Source organism: Hevea brasiliensis, chromosome 17 (genome assembly GCF_030052815.1).
Source record: "Hevea brasiliensis isolate MT/VB/25A 57/8 chromosome 17, ASM3005281v1, whole genome shotgun sequence".
Classification (NCBI taxonomy): Eukaryota; Viridiplantae; Streptophyta; class Magnoliopsida; order Malpighiales; family Euphorbiaceae; genus Hevea; species Hevea brasiliensis.
This window is the reverse complement of record NC_079509.1, coordinates 2,951,103-2,974,463: the sequence shown is the minus strand read 5'-3', so window position 1 is coordinate 2,974,463 and position 23,361 is coordinate 2,951,103. Positions and strand designations below refer to the sequence as shown.

The 23,361-nt window shown below is 31.7% G+C and overlaps 1 protein-coding gene and 1 pseudogene across 1 annotated transcript; one reads left to right on the top strand and one right to left on the bottom strand.

The window, feature by feature from the left end:
- Positions 1-443: 443 nt before the first annotated feature.
- LOC110666167 (uncharacterized) lies at positions 444-3,229 on the bottom strand. The gene is made up of 6 exons (XM_021826567.2): positions 3,015-3,229; positions 2,840-2,893; positions 1,829-1,902; positions 1,501-1,618; positions 873-931; positions 444-689 (listed from the first exon to the last, which is right to left on the bottom strand). Exons 1-6 carry the CDS (start codon positions 3,114-3,116, stop codon positions 611-613), a joined length of 486 nt encoding a protein of 161 aa, XP_021682259.1. The 5' UTR covers positions 3,117-3,229; the 3' UTR covers positions 444-610.
- A 14,555-nt stretch (positions 3,230-17,784) lies between these two features.
- Positions 17,785-22,678, top strand: LOC110666166 (splicing factor SF3a60 homolog; annotated as a pseudogene).
- The last annotated feature ends 683 nt before the right edge of the window (positions 22,679-23,361 follow it).

Genomic DNA, 23,361 nt, shown 5'->3' with positions numbered 1-23,361 from the left:
GTTCACCTCGTCATAAGATTCGAACTGGGCATGCTCCAAGATTTTGGGCTCTTTTAATGTTAGACCATCGTCCTAGTACAAGACTTATCATATTACAGCATTCCTTCACTTGGCCATTCTGCACATCCCTTCATCAAATCCCTAGCCTTTCCTTGGAAAGGGTTCTTGGTTTTATTGCCTCAATCTGAGCAAAAGCAAGATGCTCCAATGGAAAGTTGGAAACTGAGTATGCGTGATCGAGCACTTTAATCGAAAATGATTAAGAAACTGCACACACCAACTACAAGCTGAAAACATTTTTGAACAAGAATCTACATAATATGTTCCCTGCTTTTTTTTTTTTTTTTTTTTCTTCTTCCCTGGCCCTTAGCATTAAAGCTTTCGATCCCAAGGAAAGTTAAGGGAGATGGGGGCAAAAGAAACTGAGACCAGAGACAATCAAGAAATCCTGAACCAGGCAATGCCTGTTAACAACTGGGATGCACAAAAACTGCACTCAGGTAAACATTTTTTCAAAAAAGGTGCCAACTCATGTTTTGGGGGAAAAAAAAAAAAGAAGACGAAGCCAGAAACCAATCCCGAGTGATCAATCCCCTCGAATTTGCATTGTTTACAGCTCAGTGTCACAGAATCGTACCATAAAATTAGACACCATTGTTCGGGCAAATGGAATGTAACTGAGACTGTACCTGAAATGGCTCAAAAGGGAGAATGTAAGGGGTTGGGACAACCATTAAAAATGCCTGATAAAATTAGAAGCATAAATTCTATTTTAGTGATAATAGCCATATAGATGAATGACTGAAATCATACAGTATACAGAATGAAATTATTAATGTCAATTGGGAGAACGAAATGATAGGAAAACTCACCAAATAAGGGCACAAATCTCACAGACAATTGAAATCACTGTCAAAATCTTGCTATGAATCTGAAACATGAAAAGAAGAAAACATGATGAATAACCACCTGTACGATATTCAGACTAGCACAATTAAAGGCAAATTAATGAGAAACTAGTATAATTTAATACACAATGCATAAGTTAAAGATTTGACAACTTTTTTACAATTCTCATTTTCTCGGGATGAATAAAATTTCAATGCCTTCCAGTATATTTTGCAACTATGGCTGTGGTATATAGAAAGGATGGAATACTACATAATTATGAGAAATTGGTAAGAATTTCTCTTATTCTTGCACTCAAAAATAAAATAACAAAATCAGTAAATTGAATAAAAATGATAAGAATTCTCTATTATCTTGTTCCCAGCAGTAATTTAGCATCAAATCAGCAGATATAATTCACCAGAATGAAGTACTGAGAGGAAATATTTGGAATTGGTATTTTAAACAATTGAAGCTTAAAAATCAGGCATCTGCCTTCATCTCAACAAAGATTTCCCACAATTTTTTCTATGTAAATTTCCATGCTATCTACATTGTTAAAGGGAATCAGTATTATTCTAGTCCATAGATGGATCAGGAATGCTAACTTACCAAGAGAGCACAAATAAGAGATATAACTACAAATCCAATGTAAATAGCTGTTGCATAAACACGGACTGAGTCAAACATCATACTTAGTTGCCGCCCAAGTCCAATGAGGAAGACTGTGCTGCCAATCAGGAACACAAGTTATAGAACATGAGAAACCTTGAGAAGAAAAGCTTTATTTGAAATGAGTCAGCAATGATCCTAGGGAAAATATCCATATGACATCACTAACAGTCTAACACTTTCTCATCAGTCTATATTCTTGAACCATTTAGGCAATTTCCTAGGTTTCAAACTCATGCAAGATTTTAAGGGAAAAAAATCAATTAACCTTCCAACTGCCAACACATTGCCAAAGGTAAATAATACTGCAAACTTGATGGGCTTGGCAAAGACAATCAGAGACTGCAAAACAAGGAAAAGTAGTAAAGCTATCAGTAGCTATAATTTATGCAGTCACTAGTCAAAAAAGCTATAACTTCTCAACAACAGTCCATGACCTTTTGAAATGCAACAATAAATAATTATAAAATCCATTTCCGTTTCTAGTTTATACTTAATATGTCCAGTTTGCCTCTATTATAATTCCCATAATTTAGCCTCAACTAAACTAGTGTTTCCATTAAGTAGAAAATATTAGGAAAGCTCCATTCTGGCAAAACAGGAACTTGTATATTCTTTAGCAAGAAGAAAGGGAAAGGCAAAATGAGTTTGAAATTTATGGAATTTGGTAACTCAAGCATAAGAAACTCTTTGCAAGGAAATTCAGTTGCATTACGTGGTCCCATGCAAATGGCAAGGCAAGACCAAAACAGGCAGTCTTAAGGAACACTATTCTAGATAGAATAGTCCTCAAGCAGAAAGTGTCCGACATCTTCAAGATGGGAGGAAAACTCCCATTCATCTCAAGAAAAAGAATATTCCAAATAGTGATGATTTGTTATTCAATGTGCATAATTTGATAGTGGCAGTATGGCACCCTGTAAGCAGGGTGTTATAAAATGATTTCAATTCAAAGTAGCATAAGCAGGCATGCAAACATGATGCGCCTAAGAAATTGCGTAATTTCCCCACTTAGGTCAAAGTTCTGGTTTCGATTGAAACTTCAGTAAACTTCCCCAAAAACAATTCCATTATTTTATGGCCGATAATTAGGCCCGAAAGGAAATTAGAAACCTGAGAAAAAACATATATGCATAAAGAAGCATTCAATAATAGTGGTAGAATCACCTTTACTACTGCATAGATCAAATTTCATTAAGCTGAACGAAGTAATTAAACCTCGAATAGTAATTGAAATAGATAAATTAACATAAAAAAACAGTTAATTTAGGATTCATACCAGAAACATACAAGCCAGACCAGCAACCAAACAACCAGCAAATGCGTACATTCTCTGATTATCAAAGAAAAAAAAAAACACAAAAACCGTATAAGTTGAAACTATCTTAATATCAACATTTTCAATGGGAAAAAAATTGATCAAAATTGAAATTTTCAGAGAAAGAAACTGAAACCTGCGTAGTAGAAAGTGAACAAAGGACATCTGATTCTTCATCCAAGAAGCTCTCTCCTTTCTCTCCATCGTCTCCTGATATGAACTGGTTCAGCTTCCGCATTATTTTTCTTTCCAATTTGACATGCTAAAGTTTAAACCCAGAAGCTGAAAAGGGAAAGAGGAATGCTTTTGAGCATACGTGCCGCTTAGGTACATAGTGATTTAATTTGTTTATATATAATTTTATATTAATTTATCATATATAATATAATATTATTACAACATATTTATTTTTAATTATTAATTAAATTTCATTATTGTATTTTACTTCTAATTTTAGAATATTTTTACTATGTCTAAAATATTTTATATTTTTAAATGCGTATCATACAAAAATCATTTTATAATATTATATTATTATTTTTAATAGTTATATTTTATAAAATAAAATAATTAATGACCTTATTTTTATTAATTTAATCGCAGAAAGATAATAATAAAAGATTATAGCAAAAAGTTTATTACTTTTTTATAAGTATTTTGAATTTTGAATTATAAAATTGTGGAAGGGAGTTGTGGAATATCGACTACGTCATGATACTTCTATCTCTCCCAATCAATTTAGCTTCATGCCCGGTCGTTTAACTATGCAAGTGATATTTCTCATTAGAAGCTTGATGTAAAAATATAAAGATGTGAAGAAAGATTTACACATGATTTTTATCGATTTAGAGAAGGCTTATGATAGTATTTCAAGAGATGTCTTATATAGAATGTTAGAACAAAAGATGGTATCTATTAGGTACATAAAGTGTTGAAAGATATGTACGAAGGACTATGGAAGCGATCTTTCTCATTAGAAGCTTGATGTAGAAATATAAAGATGTGAAGAAAGATTTACATATGATTTTTATCTATTTAGAGAAGGCTTATGATAGTATTCCAATAGATGTCTTATAGAGAATGTTAGAACAAAAGATGGTATCTATTAGGTACATAAAGTGTTGAAAGATATGTACGAAGGAGTAACTATTATTGTGCGCGCACAGTGGGAGGTGACACAAGAGATTTTCCTATCTCAATTGGATTACATCAAGGTTCAGTTGGAAGCTCTTACCTTTTTATATTAGTTTTAGATGAATTGGAAAACATATACAAGAGAGTATCCCTTGGTGCATGATGTTTGCAAATGATATAGTTCTGATATATGAGACGCGAGAATGAGTCAATAGAAAGCTAGAGCTTTTGATAAGTACTATAGAGTCAAAAAGTTTTAAGTTAAGTAGAACGAAAACAGAATACATGCATTGCAAGTTCAGTGAAGGCCGAACTGGTGATAGGGAAGTAGTTAGTTTGGATGGAGTGGTACTGCCCCAAAGTAATCACTTTAAATATTTCGGCTCAATCCTTCAAGCAGATGGGGGATGTGAGAAGTATGTTAGTCATAGAATTAAAGCCGGATGATTGAAGTGGAGAAGTGTCACGGGAGTTTTATGTGATCGCAAGATTCCCAATAAGTTAAAAAAGAAATTTTACCGTACAGCTATACGATTGGTCATGTTATATGATAGTGAGTGTTGGGTGTCGTATGTGTCTATGATAAGAGTTGCGGATATGATAATGTTAAGGTGGATGAGTGGTCAAAATAAATTAGATAAAATCCGTAATGAGAGTATTAGAGAAAAAATAGAAGTGGTATCAATTGAGGATAAGTTGAGAAAAGAGATATTGAGGTGGTTTGATCATATGAATCGTAGACATATAGAGGCTCCAGTGAGACAAGTAGAGTATATTAGGTTAGGGGATAGAAAGAAAAGAAGGGATAGACCTAAACTGACTTGGAGGAGAGTAATACAACATGACCTAAAAGCATTACACATTTCCGAGAATTTAACCCAAAATCGTTTAGAATGCAGAAAAAGAATTCATATAGCCGACCCCAAATTTTTGGGATAAAAGTTTAGTTGAATTTTGAATTAAATTTAAATCAAAATAAAATTAAAATTAAATAAAAAAAATTAAAATCGAAGATACTTATTAAATTTAAATTGGAATAGGATTTTTTTTAAACACGTGTTAAATAAGTTTTAGTATGAAGATTTATTTAATAAATTAAGTCTAATATTTTTAATATATATATATATATATATATATTTATTTATTTATATTGATGTAATATATAAGAGTTATCAAAATTTCTTTAATAAAAAAGTATAGATAATTTTTTTTCAATAATTAACTAATTTTTTTGAATTTATAAAAAAGCTAGCTTTCTCTTTTTTTTAATCAAATTATATTTATATAATCCTACTTTTACTAAAACTCTGATCTTAATATTACTCAATATTTATTTTTTTAATTACTCGGATCTTATCAATTAAAGTTATAAAAAGAGAATTTTTTTTTTTAAACAAATAGAAGAGATAATTTTTTTCAAATTACTAGAATATTATTTTTATTTTTTATTTTATATTTTTAAAATTAAATTATAAAATATTTTGAAGAGTTAAGAATACTATATATTATTAATAGAATTACTTATAAAAATAATATATAAATTATAATATAATATTTCAAATTAATTAAATAAATAATATAATTTTATGAATAATGAATAGAGTTATATATCATTTTATTTATTACTAAATATTTTTATTATTTATATTTTCATATATTATAATAAAATAATAAATATAATTAAGCAAATGCCTAAAGTTCTTACTACATAACTCAATAAAAATCTTAATTTTCAATTTAGTTGGGGTACTCACTTATAAATGAGAAACAGAAATATAATATTTGTTGAAATATGCTAAACTATAACTATAAATTTCTTGCAAAAGCATTCACCACTTCAAAGGCCGCTTTTATGGTCCCGTAAAAAATTATTCTAGCCATCATTTTCCATGAAATAGTCCAAAACTAACATACATTAAGACTTCTGCCATAAAATTTCTTTTATTAACTTTATATATATGCATATAGGATGCCCATATCAACTCTATTTACATAAAATAGAATTTCTAAATATTTGAGATAATAATTTAAATAAAATAAAATTAATTTCAAATAATTAAATTATTATTTCACTAAATCTAGTTTATATATATATATATAAATATTATGTAAAATAAAATTAAGTTCGTATAAAACTATAAAAAAATAACTATTAAGTGAAATAGAAATTAAGTTTATGTATCAAAAATTACTGTTAACATTTTAAATAAAATACAATAATTTTTTTAATTATCATTATAATATAATAATCGGGATATTCTCTCTTTTTCTCGTGTACTGAAATCGTGATCGATGATCAATTAATTTTATAATTAGTGTATCGTTTTCATGTCCCTGCACTGATGATCAACGTCGGGTTCCCAATTCGAGACATTGATTGTTTGTGTGCAATAATTCAATGTCCTCTCAATGTTTCGGAATTTTACTTCTTGAATTACCAAACAAGTACATGGGTGCTTCTGGCGGAGGCAATGCTTATACTATTGCATTAGACGACCAAACTCGAACGGCGGAGCCAACCGAGATGTCTTCGACGCTTTTGGAAGTGACACGCGTAGCTCATGAGGAGTTTATTGACTCCACAGAGCTTAAAATCATTATTAATTTTGATGATAATAAAATTTAAATAAAATCTATTCAATTTAATTTTAAATGACGTATAGATTTTTTTTTTTATTTATGAAGAATTTTTAAAACTGCATTTAAAAAGGAAGAGCACTCAAAATGGCATCTCAAGATGAATTAAAGTTGAGAAAGAATAAGTTTATGAAAGCTAAAACTCAAAGTAAATGTATGAAAGTTATAGAGTTAGAAATTAAGTCTTAGGACTTGTGTAAAAAGAATAGATGAAAGTTTTAGTCAAATGAATCTCAAAATTTATTTTTCTTTCAATTACATTATAAAATTTTCTCTCATCATGACCTTGAATATTGCTATTGGAATATATATTTTTTTAAGGTCTAAATTAAATTTTTAAAGATTACAATTTGAAACAGGTATCTGATAAATTAGTTTACGAACTTGTTTGCTAAAATATTAGTTTGCTAATGTGTTTGCTAAAACATTACTTTGCTAACTAGTTTACTACTGTCGCAAAAAATTTTATTAGTTTGTTAAATGATCAGAGTTGCACAACTTCGCACAAAAAGATAAAATAATGGCTATTTTGCCTGGAACAGAGTGTATAACATTCTAAAAAGGTTTCAAACAGTTTAAAATGATTTGAGACTATAAATACACCTTCTTTACTTCATTTTATACTTGATAAAAGCTTACAATTGCACTCCAATCTTGTTTTTTAATTTATTGCTTTCATTCAAGAGCTTTAAAGTGTTTGACTACTATTGGCAAATCAACTCATCTCTTCTTTATAGCTTGATTTGTATTGAGTGAGAGTGAGTGTTAAAACATTAAATTGCATTTAAGATAGTTTGTACAAGCACCTATTGAAGCTTGGGAGTGTGAGTGCTTGAGATAGAACTTGTCAAGGGTTCAAGCTACCTTGGTAAAAGCTTGGTGTTGAAAAAGTTATAAAGGGCTTTTGGTCTTTTGTCTTTAAAAGAGCAAATAGTGGAGAGAAGACTCAAAGAGGGTTCTTTGAGAGAGTGGATGTAGGCTAGTTAAGCCGAACCACTATAAAAATCATTGTGTTTGACTTCTCTAACCTTAATCTCTTTACTTTTGTGTAATTTCATTTCTAAGCATGATATTGAATGTTGATTGAATAGATTGAATTGATATACTTGAAGATATATTGAGTAGGTTGAGAAATTAGTTGAATGATGCATGTTATGTCAAAATTGCTATAAATATTGATTAAAGCTTGAATTGCAAATTAGGGACACATTATTGAAGCACATATCACTTTCACTATATATAAATGAGCACCTAGTTGAACAAAGCCATAATTTTTCATTAGACTACAAGCAAGGGCCGAAAAATTGTAAAGTCTAATTCACCCCCCTCTTGGACTATTTTGGGACAACAAATTGATATCAGAGCTTGTCTCTCTTGCTTAAGGTGTCACAACCTTAGAGTGATCCCCAATGGCTGGTTCATCTAGCAACACTATCGGTATACCCGCGCCACTAGCTGAAGGCTACTCAATTACTAGACCACCACTCTTCAATGGCACTAATTACTCATTTTGGAAAGTGAGAATGAGAAATTTCATACAATCTATAGATATTGATGCATGGAGAATTATTAAAAATAGTCCTCATGTTCCTCAAAAGAATGGTCAAGGAAATACTAAAGTTCCTAAAAATGAAGATGAATATGATGATAATGATTAGAAGAAAATTTATGTAAATGCTAAAGCTATTAATATTTTGCATTGCTCACTTAACTTTAATGAATACAATCGTGTTTCAGGATGTCAATCTGCTATGGAAATTTGGGAAAAGCTTGAGGTCACTTATGAAGGAACGGATGTCATTAAGGAGTCTAAGGCAAACTTCCTTATCCAAGATTATGAGCTATTCGAAATGAAGCCAGGATAATCAATTGCGAATATGAGTACAAGGTTTACCGATCTTGTCAATCTTCTCAAAGCACTTGGTAAAAGATTTGAGGAAGCTGAACTTGTGAAGAAAATTTTTAGATCACTTCCAAAATCTTGGGAAGGAAAGACTACAGTTATCCAAGATACCAAGTATTTTAAAACATTCACCTATGATGAACTTATTGGATCTCTCATTGCACATGAGATGGTATATAAGAAAGATGAAGTTGAAAATGAGCAAAAGAAAAAGAAAAGCATTGCTCTCAAGTCAAATAAGGATGAAGATAAGAAGAAAGGAGTTGTACTTAAAGTTGACTCAAGTGACAACTCAAGTGCTTCAAGTGATGATGATGAAGAAATGGCTATGCTTGCAAGTAAATTCAAAAGAGCTTTCAAGAAGGGAGGAAGTAAATACAAGAAATTCTTGAAAAAGTATACTCCCAAGGATAAACGTTTCAAGGATTCAAAAGAAGAAGTTGTATAATATGAGTGTCACAAACCAGGACATATCAAACCCAAATGTCCATTGCTCAAAAAGAAGAAAGAAAAAGAAGACAGGAGCAAGAAAGCTATGAAAGTAGTGTGGAGCAATGGTGAAGAATCTTCAAATGATGAATCACGTGAAAAGGAGACTGCTCACCTTTGTATGATGGCATTTGAAGAGAAAGTTGAAAGTTCACAAAAGGAAGAAGAAAGTGATAATGAGGTAAACTCTTTTGAACCTCCTAATGTAGAGGAACTTGAACTTGCATTTGCTAAAGTATATGATGAGTATAGAAATTATAAGAGAAAGTGCACTAAAATGAATTTAGAAATTGAATAATTGAGATCACAAAATATTGCCATGTCCAATGTATATAAAGAAAATTAATTTTACAAAGGATAAATTGCTTTGTTTAAAGAGCTAGATTTAGAGTTGAAAATCTCAAAAGAAACTTGTGAAAAGCTCATTGAGAAAAATAAGGTTCTTCAAGCTAAAATAGAATCTTTGACAAATGATTTGGCAAATTTTACAAAAGTAAAAGAAACTCTAGATGTACTTCTTGGAAACCAAAGAATTTCAAATGAAAAATATGGAATTAGTTTTGATGGTTTCATGAACTATGGTAAATACAAAAATCATTTCATTAAAGCATCTACATCCTCCTTGCCTAATGTCACATGTTATTATTGCAATAAGAGAGGTCAAATGATTAGTTCTTGTGCACTTAGGAAGGGTGTCCTTAAGGTAAAGAAGGTATGGGTGCCAAAGGGAACCTTACCTAAAGTCACTAACCTTTAAGGATCCAAAGTTGCTTCGGTACCTAAAGCTAAATGATTAAATTTCAGGTTTGTTTCAAAGGGATGAAGGAAAGTGAAAAATGGTGTATAGATAGTGGTTGTTCAAAACACATGACCGGTGAAAAGAACAAGTTTTCAAAAATCACAATGGTAGATGGAGGACATGTGAAATTTGGAGACAAAGGAAAAAGAAAAATAATTGGAAATGGCACAATTGGAACCAAACCTTGCATTTAAGATGTGTCACTTGTTGAAGGTTTGAAATACAACTTGCTAAGTATAAGCCAACTTTGTGATAAAGGTTTTGAGATAAAGTTCACTTCTTCTCTTTGTACAATCAATAACTTAGATAATGACACATTGTTCATTGCCAATAGATCTAATAATGTTTACTTGCTTGACATGAATAACTTTAAAACTAATCATGGTACATGTCTAGTAACTTTTGATAATTCTAGTTATTTATGGCATAGAAGATTAGGACATGCAAGCATGCATACACTCTCAAAATTGTCTAAGAAAGAACTTGTTAAAGGTCTTCCTAGGATTAACTATGAAAATGAATTTCAATGTAGGGCATGTGCACTAGGAAAGCATACTATAGCATATTTTAAATCTAAAAATATTGTTTCTACTACTAGGCCATTAGAATTACTTCATCTTGATTTTTTTGGACCCGTGTCTCCTCTAGTCTTGGTGGAAAAACATATGCCTTAGTTATTGTTGGTGACTATTCAAGATATACATGGACATTCTTCCTTGCTCATAAAGATGAAACTTTTGAGAAATTCACATCTTTTAGTAAAATGGTTCAAAATGAAAAAGGTTTTTGCATTACATCTATAAGGAGTGATCATGGAACTGAATTTGAAAATCATTTATTTGAGAAATATTGTGATAAATATGGAATCAATCATAATTTTTCAGCTCCTAGAGTACCACAACAAAATGGGGTTGTAGAAAGGAAAAATAAGACTTTGCAAAAAATGACTAGAACCATGTTGAATGAAAATAATTTGTCAAAGTATTTTTGGGCTAAAGCTATTAATACTTCTTGCTATGTGTTGAATAGAATTTTGATTAGACCAATTTTAAAAAAGACCCCCTATGAGCTTTGGAAAGGAAAAAAACCAAATATTTCATATTTCAGAGCATTTGGATGTAAGTGCTATATCTTAAATAACAATAAGGATAACTTAAAGAAATTTGATGCTAAATCTGATGAATGAATCTTTCTTGGGTATTCAACATATAGGGTGTTTAATAGAAGAACGTTAGTTATTGAGGAAACTATTCATGTTTTGTTTGATGAGGCTAACTCTTCTATTAGAAGGAAAGATGTTTTTGATGATAATAATGAGCAGGTGTTTGAGAAAGATAATGTAAAATCAAGTCAAGAAATGGAACAAATTGATGACAAAGATGAAGAAACTCAAGGAGATACCACAATAGATGTCTATAATGCTAACAATTATCAAATCAATGAATAAATGACAAATTTGGAAGAATTAAAAGTGAATGAATACCAACATTAAGATTTACCTAAAAAATGGAGATTCCATAAAAACCATCCCCAAGAAGACATCATTGATGATCCATCTCAAATAATGATGACCAGAGCACAATTGAGAAAATATTTTGGTAATGTTGCCTTTGTTTCACAAATTGAACCAAAATGTTTTGAAGAAGCTCAAAATGATGAAAGTTGGATTCTTGCCATGCAAGAAGAACTCAATCAATTTGAGAGAAATAAAGTTTGGAATTTGGTGCCTAAACCCAAAAATCATTCAATTATTGGTACTAAATGGGTTTTCAGAAACAAAATGGATGAAAAAGGCAATGTTATTAGAAACAAAGCTAGACTAGTGGCTCAAGGCTACAACCAAGAGGAAAGTATTGATTTTGATGAAACCTTTGCTCTGATTGCTATAATTGAAGCTATTAGAATGTTGTGTGCCTTTGCATGTTACAAAGATTTTATGCTTTATCAAATGGATGTCAAGAGTGCATTTTTAAATGGTTATATTGATGAGGAAGTGTATGTTGTACAACCTTCGAGCTTTGAAAATCATGAGCATCCAAATCATGTTTATAAACTTACTAAAGCTTTATATGGTTTAAAACAAGCTCCTAGAGCATGGTATGAAAGGCTTAGTAAATTTCTTTTACAAAATGATTTCCAAAAAGGCAAAGTAGACACAACACTTTTTGTTAAGAAGCATCATAATGATATGCTCATTGTGCAAATATATGTTGATGATATAATTTTTGGTGCTACTAAAGAATCTCTTTGCAAGAAATTTTCTAAGATTATGCAGAATAAATTTGAGATGAGCATGATGGGGGAGCTCACATTCTTCCTTGGACTTCAAATTAAGCAAATGAAAGATGGCATCTTCATAAATCAATCAAAGTATATCAATGATATGTTGAAGAAATTTAAAATGGAAGATTTGAAGAGCATGAGCACTCCTATGAGTTCAACAATTAAAATGGACAATGATGAGAAAGGTAAAGAAGTAAATACAAAGCTTTATAGAGGTATGATTAGCTCTCTTTTGTATCTTACTGCATTTAGACCATACATACATTTTAGTGTTTGCTTGTGTGCAAGATTTCAATCATGTCCAAAAGAATCCCATCTAAGTGCAGTTAAAAGAATCTTCAAATACCTCATTGGCACACGCTCAATTGGTTTATGGCATCCAAAATGTAAATCATTCAATCTTGTAGGTTATAGTGATTCAGATTTTACAAGAAGTAGATTGGATAGAAAAAGTACTTCAAGTACCTGTCAATTTTTTGGTTTTGCACTAGTTTCTTGACACAGTAAAAAACAAACTTCAGTAACTCTGTTTACAGCTGAGGCTGAATATATACCTGCTGGTAGTTGTGTTGCTCAAATTTTATGGATGAAACAACAATTGGAAAATTTTGGTTTAAAATATAATCTTGTTCCAATTAGGTGTGACAACACAAGTGCCATAAACTTGATTAAAAATCCAGTCCAACATTGAAGAACAAAATATATTGAGATTAGACATTATTTTATTAGAGATCATGTTCAAAATGGAGATATCAAAATTGAATTTGTTACGTCTGAAAATCAACTTGCAGATATCTTTACAAAATCACTCAATGAGGAAACTTTTTGCAAAATTAGAAGGGAAATTAACATGAGTGAACCACTTGATTGAAATTCAATTCATATAAATTTAATATATCTGCATATTATTTAATGTGTGAGTAATTTGCTGTGATATAAATTTGCTGAGAAAATTCTAAATAACAGTAGCTAACTTATTTTTGTACTCATTAAATTAGTTTACTAAGTTGTATGCTATTGTTGCGTGCCTAAAATTAGTTTGCTGTATCATGTACTGTTCAAAAATTGAGCCAAAAAGTGATTGTATTTTGAATATTCTTCTCGCTAATCAATAAACTTATCCATTCACATTTTCTTTGCTGTGTCATATATATATATATATATATATATATATATATATATATATATATATATATCCAGTCCAACATTCAAGAACAAAATATATTGAGATTAGACATTATTTTATTAGAGATCATGTTCAAAATGGAGATATCAAAATTGAATTTGTTACATCTGAAAATCAACTTGCAGATATCTTTACAAAACCACTCAATGAGGAAACTTTTTGCAAAATTATAAGGGAAATTAGCATGAGTGAACCACTTGATTAAAATTCAATTCATATAAATTTAATATATCTGCATATTATTTAATGTGAGTAATTTGCTGTGATATAAATTTGCTGAGAAAATTCTAAATAACAGTTGATTGAAATTCAATTCATATAAATTTAATATATCTGCATATTATTTAATGTGTGAGTAATTTGCTGTGATATAAATTTGCTGAGAAAATTCTAAATAACAGTAGCTAACTTATTTTTGTACTCATTAAATTAGTTTACTAAGTTGTATGCTATTGTTGCGTGCCTAAAATTAGTTTGCTGTATCATGTACTGTTCAAAAATTGAGCCAAAAAGTGATTGTATTTTGAATATTCTTCACGCTAATCAATAAACTTATCCATTCACATTTTCTTTGCTGTGTCAGATATATATATATATATATACACACACACATTTATAATAAAAATGAAATTCAAATAAAGTACACTAGAAGAGGGAAAGCGTGGGACTCAAGAAACCTTACCCACTGCTACACGAAACCCTTACCTATCAATACTTTTTTTTTTCTCTCTTTTCGCCACACTCGACTCTCTCTCTCCTCTGCATTGATTCATGATACTACTCTTACCAATTTTTTTTCATTAACACTGACCCATTTTCTTCAAAGCGCTTATCTCACTCTCTAATCATCACTTAAAACTCCAATTCCTCATTCATTCCTCACTGTGCTAAAACCCATTTTAGATTCCCAATTTTTTCATCACCTCTGGTTCACCATCTATGGCTCATGGGTCGCACCAAACGAAAAACCCCTGCTGCTGCAGCCTCGCCGTCCTCTTCTTCATCTGAAGAACTCCCTGTTGTTGCATTAAAGAAGAAATTGAAGGAAAAGAAGAAAATACCAGAAACTGAGTCCACCAGTGTATCTTCTAACCCATCTAAGGAAGTTGAACCTGCTGTGATGGCACCAGAAAAGAAAAAGGGGAGGAAAATGCATGGGATTGATATTCAACGCAAAAAGGGTGTTGTAAAATCATCGGGCTCTGTTGTTGACAAAGCGCTTGTCGATTGTAAGTTCATTAAATGGAAAATTTTTTATCAGGTTGATTTTCAATTTAAGGAACTCTTTGAATTTCAAGAATGGATGAATGTTTGTGAATGCACTGATGTTTACTACCCTAGACTAGTCCAAGAATTCTATAGAACTTTAAAAGTAGTTGATGAAGAAGACAAATTTGAGGTCTCTTTGAATAACAGAGCATATGACATTTCTGTTGAATTGATTGCTAAAGCCTTAAAATTGTTGAATGATGGAAATAGAATCTCTGCTCATAGAGATGTTGCTAAAGTTCCAGGTATTAATTTGACTGAATTTGAAAGTGAAGTCTTTCTTGCCAACACTGCCACTAGTGAAAAATTCACTAGCACTAAAGCCTTTCAGCACATTAAGATCATTCACAGTATGGTGAATTGTATATTTTGTCCTAAATCTGGCAGCTATGGATATTTGAGTTACTTGGATATGTGCATCATGTGGCATATTGTTAACAAAGTAATAATGAATTTGGCCTATCTGATTTTCAAGAATATGTGTAAAGCTTATGGGATTGGTAAATTACCTTATGCATGCCTCTTAACTGCATTGTTTAGAGAGTTGGATATAAATGTCTCTAAGGAGACTTCTAGGGCAGATTTAATTGTGCTTAGAGAAATTCATTATGATACTGATGGCAGAAAGAAACGTTTTGAAAAAAGTGGATCTTCTAAAGCTAAAGTTGATTCAGATTCCCAAAGTGAAATTATGAGTGAGCTTCAAGGGCTAAGAGTTTTCATTAATGAAAAATTCAGTACATCAAATCAGTCTATTGAACTTCTAAGAAAATTTGTGGATATTGTTGATTATAAAGTAAGTCATTTACTTACTCAAAATGAGGAGTTAAAGAAACAGATTGTAGAGCTTAAGCAGGCACAGGAAACTGGTTTCACAAACAAAGTTGAGACTGATGTCCCTGCAGGTGATCCTTCTCCTCATGATGATCATGTTTTTTTATTATGGTAATGTTGAGTGTGGAGGTACTGGGCTTGGTGAGTCTACTGCTGCTGTAGAACATGAAAGTGAATAGGTTGTAGAACCTGCAGTTGAACCTGTTGTTGAGCATGTTAGTGAACAGGTTGTAGAACCTGTAGTTGAGCCAACTGTAAAACCTGCAGTTGAGTCTCCACAAAAGAAGGAAGACTCTCTAAAGGATCAGTAGGAGAGTGCTTCACCTAAACCTTCTGCAGCTGAAGCATTTTAGGCTAAGAAGGGCAAGAAAAGAGTTAAGTCTACGGTGTCCAATCCATATCAGACTCTGGCTGCTGCCCTTCAAACCCCATCTGATGAGGATGAGTCATAGGAGCATGAGCCTTTGGCTGACCAAGTTTCTCAGCCACCTGCTGCTAAACCCTCCAAGAAGAAGATGGTGCCTTCCAAAGCTATTTGAATGAGCAAAAGGCTTAATGTTTAGAAAATGATATGCTATTTTAGTTTACTAATATGTTTACTACTGTTGTTGAATGGTTTTTCAGTTTGCTATTGTTTATCTTACTGATTTTCAGTTTGTGCTTACTTGGTTCTTTTTTGATTAATATCTCCTGTTTCTTTTTTGGATGATGACAAAAAAGGGGAGAATGGATGTGTACTTTTGTTTTGGGAAATTAGATGTGTGCTTATATTTTGAAAATGAAAGTATGCTTATGTTTTAGAAGTGTGTATTCAAACTATTGTGGCTTATGTGAGCAAACTATTAAGTTTAACATTTTGCATATTGAAATTGTGAATATCTTATGAACATGCTTTATAGCATAAATTCAGGAGGAGTTTTGTGTAGCTGTTAATACTTTTATTTTTTGAACTTGTGTGCATACATTTAGGGGGAGTATTTTCCGCATATTAACATGCTTTGATATACATAAACTTACGCACACTTTTATTTATTTTTTATTGATGATTCAATTGAGTTTTGTCATAATAAAACAATGGGGAGATTATTGACCCCGTGTAGCTAAAAATGAACATTGATTTTGATGATAACAAAAGTCAAAGAGAATCTATTTAACTCAATCTTAAGTGATGTGTAAATTCTTTCTCTTATTCATGAAGAACCTTTAAAGTTGCATCTAAGAAGGAAGAGCACTCAATAGCATCTCAAGATGAATCAAAGTTGAGAAAGAATAAGTTTATGAAAGCTAAAATTCAAAGTAAAGGTATGAAAGTTATAGATTTATAAATTAAGTCTTAGGACTTGTGTAAAAATAATATATGAAAGTTTTAGTCAAATGGAGCTCAAAATTTATTTTTCTTTCAATTACTTTATAAAATTTTATCTCATCATGACCTTGGATATTGTTATTGGAATATATATTTTTTTAAAGTCTAAATTAGATTTTTAAAAATTACAATTTAAAACAGGCATCTGATAAATTAGTTTGCTAAAATATTAGTTTGCTAATGTGTTTGCTAAAACATTAGTTTGCTAACTAGATTACTACTGTCGCAAAAAATTTCATTAGTTTGTTAAATGATTAAAGTTGCACAACTTCGCACAAAAAGACAAAATAACAGCTATTTTGCCTATAATAGAATGTATAACTTTCCAAAAAGGTTTCAAACAATTTAAAATGATTTGGGACTATAAATACACATTCTTTACTTCATTTTACACTTGATGAAAGCTTACAATTGCACTCAAATCTTGATTTTTCATTTATTGTTTTCATTCAAGAGCTTTAAAGTGTTTGAGCTACCATTGGCAAATCAACTCATCTCTTCTTTATAACTTGATTTGTATTGAGTGAGAGTGAGTATTAAAACATTAAATTGCATTTAAGAGAGGTTGTACAAGCACTTATTGAAGCTTGAGAGTGTAAGTGCTTGAGATAACACTTGTCAAGAGTTCAAGCTAACTTGGTAAAAGTTTAATGTTGAAAAGTTGTAAAGAACTTTTGGTCTCTTGCCTGTAAAAGAGTAAATAATAGAGAGAAGATTCAAAGAGGGTTCTTTGAGAGAGTGGATGTATATTAATTAAACCGAAACACTATAAAAATCATTGTATTTAATTTCTCTAACCTTAATTTTTTTACTTTTGTGTAATTTGATTTTTAAGTATGATATTGAATGTTGATTGAATAGATTGAATTGATATACTTAAAGATATATTGAATAAGTTAAAAAATTAATTGAATATTTTATAATACATGTTATATTAAAATTATTATAAATATTAATTAAAACTTGAATTACAATTTAAAGTCACGTTAACAAAATAAAATACATATACAAGCAAGGGCCGAAGTTCAATTCACCCTTTGGGACAACAGAGGTGGAACGGCTCGAGCGGTTCATAGTGAAGGATCTCCAGAATGAGCCCGCAACGAACAAGGACCGGCTCTTTCAGAGCCACCGAGCTCTTAACACGATCGAAGCCATCATGTCTACTACGCATAAACTCGTACTTTTCTGAGAAAATATCACTTGAATAACTAAATTGGGTTACTTGCTGTTGATTGTCATTATTTGAACTTAATTTCGTCCTTTTTTTTTTGTTCTAAATCTTTTCGTTAGGTTGAGATTTACGAAGATAAGGATAGTGCAAGGAAGGACGAGATTGCAGAATTGGGGGCGCCAAACAGCAACAGGAACGAACGTGTTTAGTGCATTTTATGATAGGTTGAAAGAGCTAAATTTTGATGTATTTCTATTTCTTGATTGGAATTGAATATTATTTGTATTTGAAGTTGTGGTGTCGCTATTGATTATGAATGTATTGAGTTGTTCTTGAAATAATTTTGTGTGCTTAGATTCGTGAATACCATAGGAGGCATCCAGCTGCACGCGGCGTTGATGCCAACGAGGACCACGGGGCACTGCTTAAAGAGGAACCTTTAATTGAGTTTACTGGGGAGGTCTCTCTCTCCAACTTATATCACCTACTGGGTAATTTATCTTTTCAGCACACATTTGCATCATGAGAATTATGTTTAAACAATTGGTAAGTCAGATAGCAAACCTTTTTTTTTATAGGCATTTATATGATACATGGAGAAGGAAGAATTGAGCACCATGTTTCCAACAGTTTGAGATTTTGCTGGTGTTTCACTTCTGTCAACTATCAAATCCCCGTTCCTTTGTTTGGTGTTGCCTCTAGAGATTTTGCTTAATTCGATTTTCTCAAATTTTTTCCTTCTCCTTACATTTAAGTACTGCATGCGCTACATTCTATCATGATTTATTATTGCACATTAATTCTATCATGCTGTAATTTTATCATGTGATTCATCCTTTCAGGTTAACTGGTCAATTATTTTCTTTTCGTGATTGGCAGTTTGATTTTTCCTCATATTATAATAAAAAACTTTCATTTCTCTCCCTTTTGGTCCCTCTCTTCTTCGCAATCCAGGTTAACGAAGTAATCTAGATATATTTTTCAGGAAGCATTTGAGAAATATCTGGACATGCACGAGTTGTACAACCAGTTTATTAATTCAAAATTTGGGGAGCCTATTGAATACTCTGCTTATCTTGATGTTTTCCCACAACCACATAATATCCCTCGTAAACTGAAGTTAACAAGGGAAGCTCTCTCTCTCTCTCTCTCTCTCTCTCTTGCAAGCAGAAAAATATTGTTCATTAAAGGTTCATTTCTCGACACCCACATCTTCTCTTTAGTGCAAACAATTCATCCAGGATTTGATAGTTCTGTTTCTGTTTTAATTTTCTGCAGGCAATACAGGGAATATATGGAAAATCTACTTGAGTATTTAATGTACTTTTTTCAGCGGACAGAGCCTTTACAAGATCTAGATAGGATATTGTCAAAGGTTCGTTTGATAGGATTTTTATTTTATTTATTTATCTATTTATTTTTGTGTGCGTGTATGTGGAATATTTTCAAAGTCATTTCTTGATGGTAGTATATTTGTTTTAATTTAGATGCAGGTGTTACTAAAGTTCTCACTAGTACTGCAATGTTAGCAAAAAATTTTAGAGAGAGAGAGAGAACCTAACTTGCTTAAAATTGAAAGTTTTGAAACGTCAATGAGCTGTGTCATAAATTTGGAATTTATATCATAATATTGTGTTATGCTAGCTGTAGGTGCGATGGTACACTTGGTATGTTTTGAGGATGTGGACAGTGTAGATTTTAAAATAATTTTGATATGCACAGATCTGGAAGATCTTTGTAGTGTAGATTTTAAAATAATTTTGATATGCACAGATCTGGAAGATCTTTGTTTTCAAAAACCAAACACTTCAATGTTATTGCTAGTTATACCTAGTTGATATGTTTCCATAAAGCAAAGAGGATTTAGTGGATTTGGTAATGTGCATTTTTGGATGATGAAGAGTTGTGGCAGGTTAGAGCTGAATTAGAAGAGCAATGGGAAAATGACAAAGTACAAGGATGGGAGAAGGATTTTAAAGAAAATGGGCAAGTTCCAGCTCAGTATAGGCCCTGACAAAATAAAGGAGGATGTGAGTCATAGGATTAAAGTTGGATGGTTGAAGTGGAGACGTACCACGAGAGTTTTATGTGATCGTAAGATTTCTAATAAGTTAAAAGGAAAATTTTATCGTACAGGCATACGACCGGCCATGTTATATGGTAGTGAGTGTTGGGTAATGAAGAAGCTGTATGTGTCTAAGATGAGAGTTGTGGAGATGAGAATGTTATGGTGGATGAGTGGCTATACTAGATTAGATAAAGTCCGTAACGAGAGTATTAGAGAAAAGGTAGGAGTGGTGCCAATTGAGGATAAGTTGACAGAAGGGAGATTGAGGTGGTTTGGTCTTTGGTCATGTGAAGTGTAGATATACGGAGGCTCCAATTAGACAAGTAGAGCACATTGGGTTAGAGGATGAAAGAAAAAAAAGGAGTAGACCTAAACTGACTTGGAGAGGAGTAGTACAACATAACCTAAAAGCATTACACATTTCTGGGGATTTAATCCAAAATCGTTTAGAGTGGAGAAATAGAATCCATATAGCAGATCCCAATAAATTTTTGGGACAAAGGTTTAGTTGAGTTGAGTTGAGTTGAGTTTAAGTGTGATACAGTCCTAATACAGCCATTGCGTTGATTTTAGTTGTCTCTTCTATTTACTAGTTTATAAGTTGTTCAAAATTTGTTTGCCTGACAGGCATTGGGTGCATTAGGACTAAAGACTGGCAGTACTGTTCAGCATTGGGTGCATTAGGACTAAACATTTTGCAAAAGTTTCACATGGATCAGAACGGAATGGAGGTGCAACTGCCTTAAAAGAAGTTAATAATTCAAAAGCAATTGCCCTGATGGAGGCCAAAATGAAAAAACTATGTGATTTACTGAGTAAGGTAAAATGCTGTTGCAAAATTGTCTGGTTCTTATTGATTATATTGAATCTCTTCATTTAGAGATAGCTCATTAAGATCTAAGGTGTCAGTACCTGTCAACTTTGTTCTTAGTGCCTGAACTGCACTTGAATATCATGGTGCATTTTTACTAACCTTCCTAAGCTGAACTTTCATTTACTTTTTCTAAAGGGCTTAAATGTGGATTTTTTATATTTTGAACCACCACAGACTATTGTACGAACAAAAGAAAATGTTGTGAAGAAGCAGGCTTTGACATATGATGAAATGGAAGCAGAACGTGAGGAGATAAGTTAACAGAAAGTAGCACAAGTTCTTATGTTACTACAGTGTAGATCAACTTCAATATATGTCCAAATTTATTTTGGTTTTGAAAATTCTTCTAAGAACTTGTGAAAAATTTGAAATTTAACCCAATGCCCTAGCTCTGGCAGTATAAGGTACCCAGCACAGTGGCAAGTAGGCAAAAGTAATTGCATCTGGAAAATTTTTGTAATGTATTATTAGGACACTTCGTCATGAAATTTTTCTTTTCTTCCTCTTGTGATTGTTGTAGTGCCAAAAGTTGTCATATTATACTATTTAGGATAGTTGAATTGAATCCTGTATCTTGTGGTTGCTGTTGATACATGGTTATTTGACCTGAAATATGGTGCAGGAAGAGACACAAGCTGATACTGAAAGTGATGATGAGGAGCAACAGATATGCAATCCTCTCAAGCTAGCAATGGGTTGGGATGGAAAGCCTTTTCCTCACTGGCTGTATAAACTTCATGGTCTTGGTCAGGTATCTTCCTCTTCTTAGTTGCAGGATCTTATGAAACTATATTTTGTGTGCCAGCCTTTTAAGTATCCATCTTATTTTGTCATCTTCCCTTACCATTTGGTTGATCTCTTCACATTTATGTTATCATAGAGATTATTTTATATGTTCTGTGGCTCACAAGATCGCAAATTCTTTTGCTGCTGCTTAGGAATTCAGGTGTGATATATGTGGGAACTACAGTTACTAGGGACGTAGGACTTTTGAGCGGCATTTTAAGGAGGGACGCCATCAGCATGGAATGCATTGTCTTGGTGTTCCAAACACGAAGAACTTTAATGAGATAACATCAATTGAGGTATGCTTTTGCAAGCCTTGTCCTTGAAATGAAGTGCTTCATTAACATGGATTTATTTGTTTTGTAGTACCTAGCAATGGTTTGTAGTACCATTCTAGTAGTGTTTACACATCCAAATGGATATCTGCTTTGCTATCAGCTTGATTATATAAAATGGAGTGACAGTTGTAAGGAGTGATTAATAAATGTGGGTATAGAATACTGCAAAATACGTTCAAGCTAGCACTGAAACTCTTTTTATAATATTTATTTCACACTATTGATTATTACCATCTTTAAGTCTAACCTATATGTTTTGCAGGAAGCAAAAGAATTGTGGAAAAAAATACAAGACCGACAAGGACCGAACAAATGGTGGCCAGATCTTGAGGAGTATGAAGACGGGAATATTTACAACAAAAAGACATATACTGATCTGCAGCGCCAGGGATTAATTTAAGTTTCTAATACTGCTGGACAAGCCTGCCTCCGTGCGAATGAATTTTTGTGATTGCCCCACTTAACTGAGAGTCCCAAGCCAAGACAAGGCATGATCCATTTAATTTGAGTAATCATTCTATTTTCGCCTAAATGTCTTTGATGATCTCCAGGTTTGTATTAGGAGTCAAAAGTACTCAATATGACATTGCCTTGTAGTTCATATCTGATATCTGGCTTAACCCTATAGTCCCTTCAAAATTCATTGAATATTTTTTGTCATTTGCCAAAAATAAGTTCATGAATACAGGAACCTTACCATAGAAAGCAAGCAATCAAACATATACAGGGAATGGCAATAAGATTACAATATATAATTGCACTTTCCTCCATGACAATTGCTATCAACAATTTTTCATCAACACAAGACCTTGTAATTAAGAGAGCTGATCCATTAACCTTACCAAAGACCAATATAGGGATGACAACAGATAGGGTATCCATAAAAATTGTACTATTCAAATTTGAATCTGATTAATATTCTCAAAATCCGAACCTGTTCGAAATCTGATTAAAATTTATTTTCAATTACCTGAATTCATTTCAAATCCGATTATTATTATCCGGTAAATATTTAAATTCATTTAATTTTATATATTTTAATTAATAATATATATAAAAAAATAAATTTTATTAATAATTTTATAAAATATTTTAATTTTATTTTATATAAAATAAAATATATAAAATTTATAAATATTATTATAAAAATATATATTTTATATTTAATTAAATATTTTAATAAACAAATTCAAATAACAGATATCAAACATATAAAATCAAAATTAAATCTGAACTCATCACAGATTCCGTTGTCATCCCTGAGACAGGATTCTACATATGTCCCATAAAGAAACAAGCTTTGACAAATCAAACATTTCAGGAGGCATTTGTTTGCAAACTTC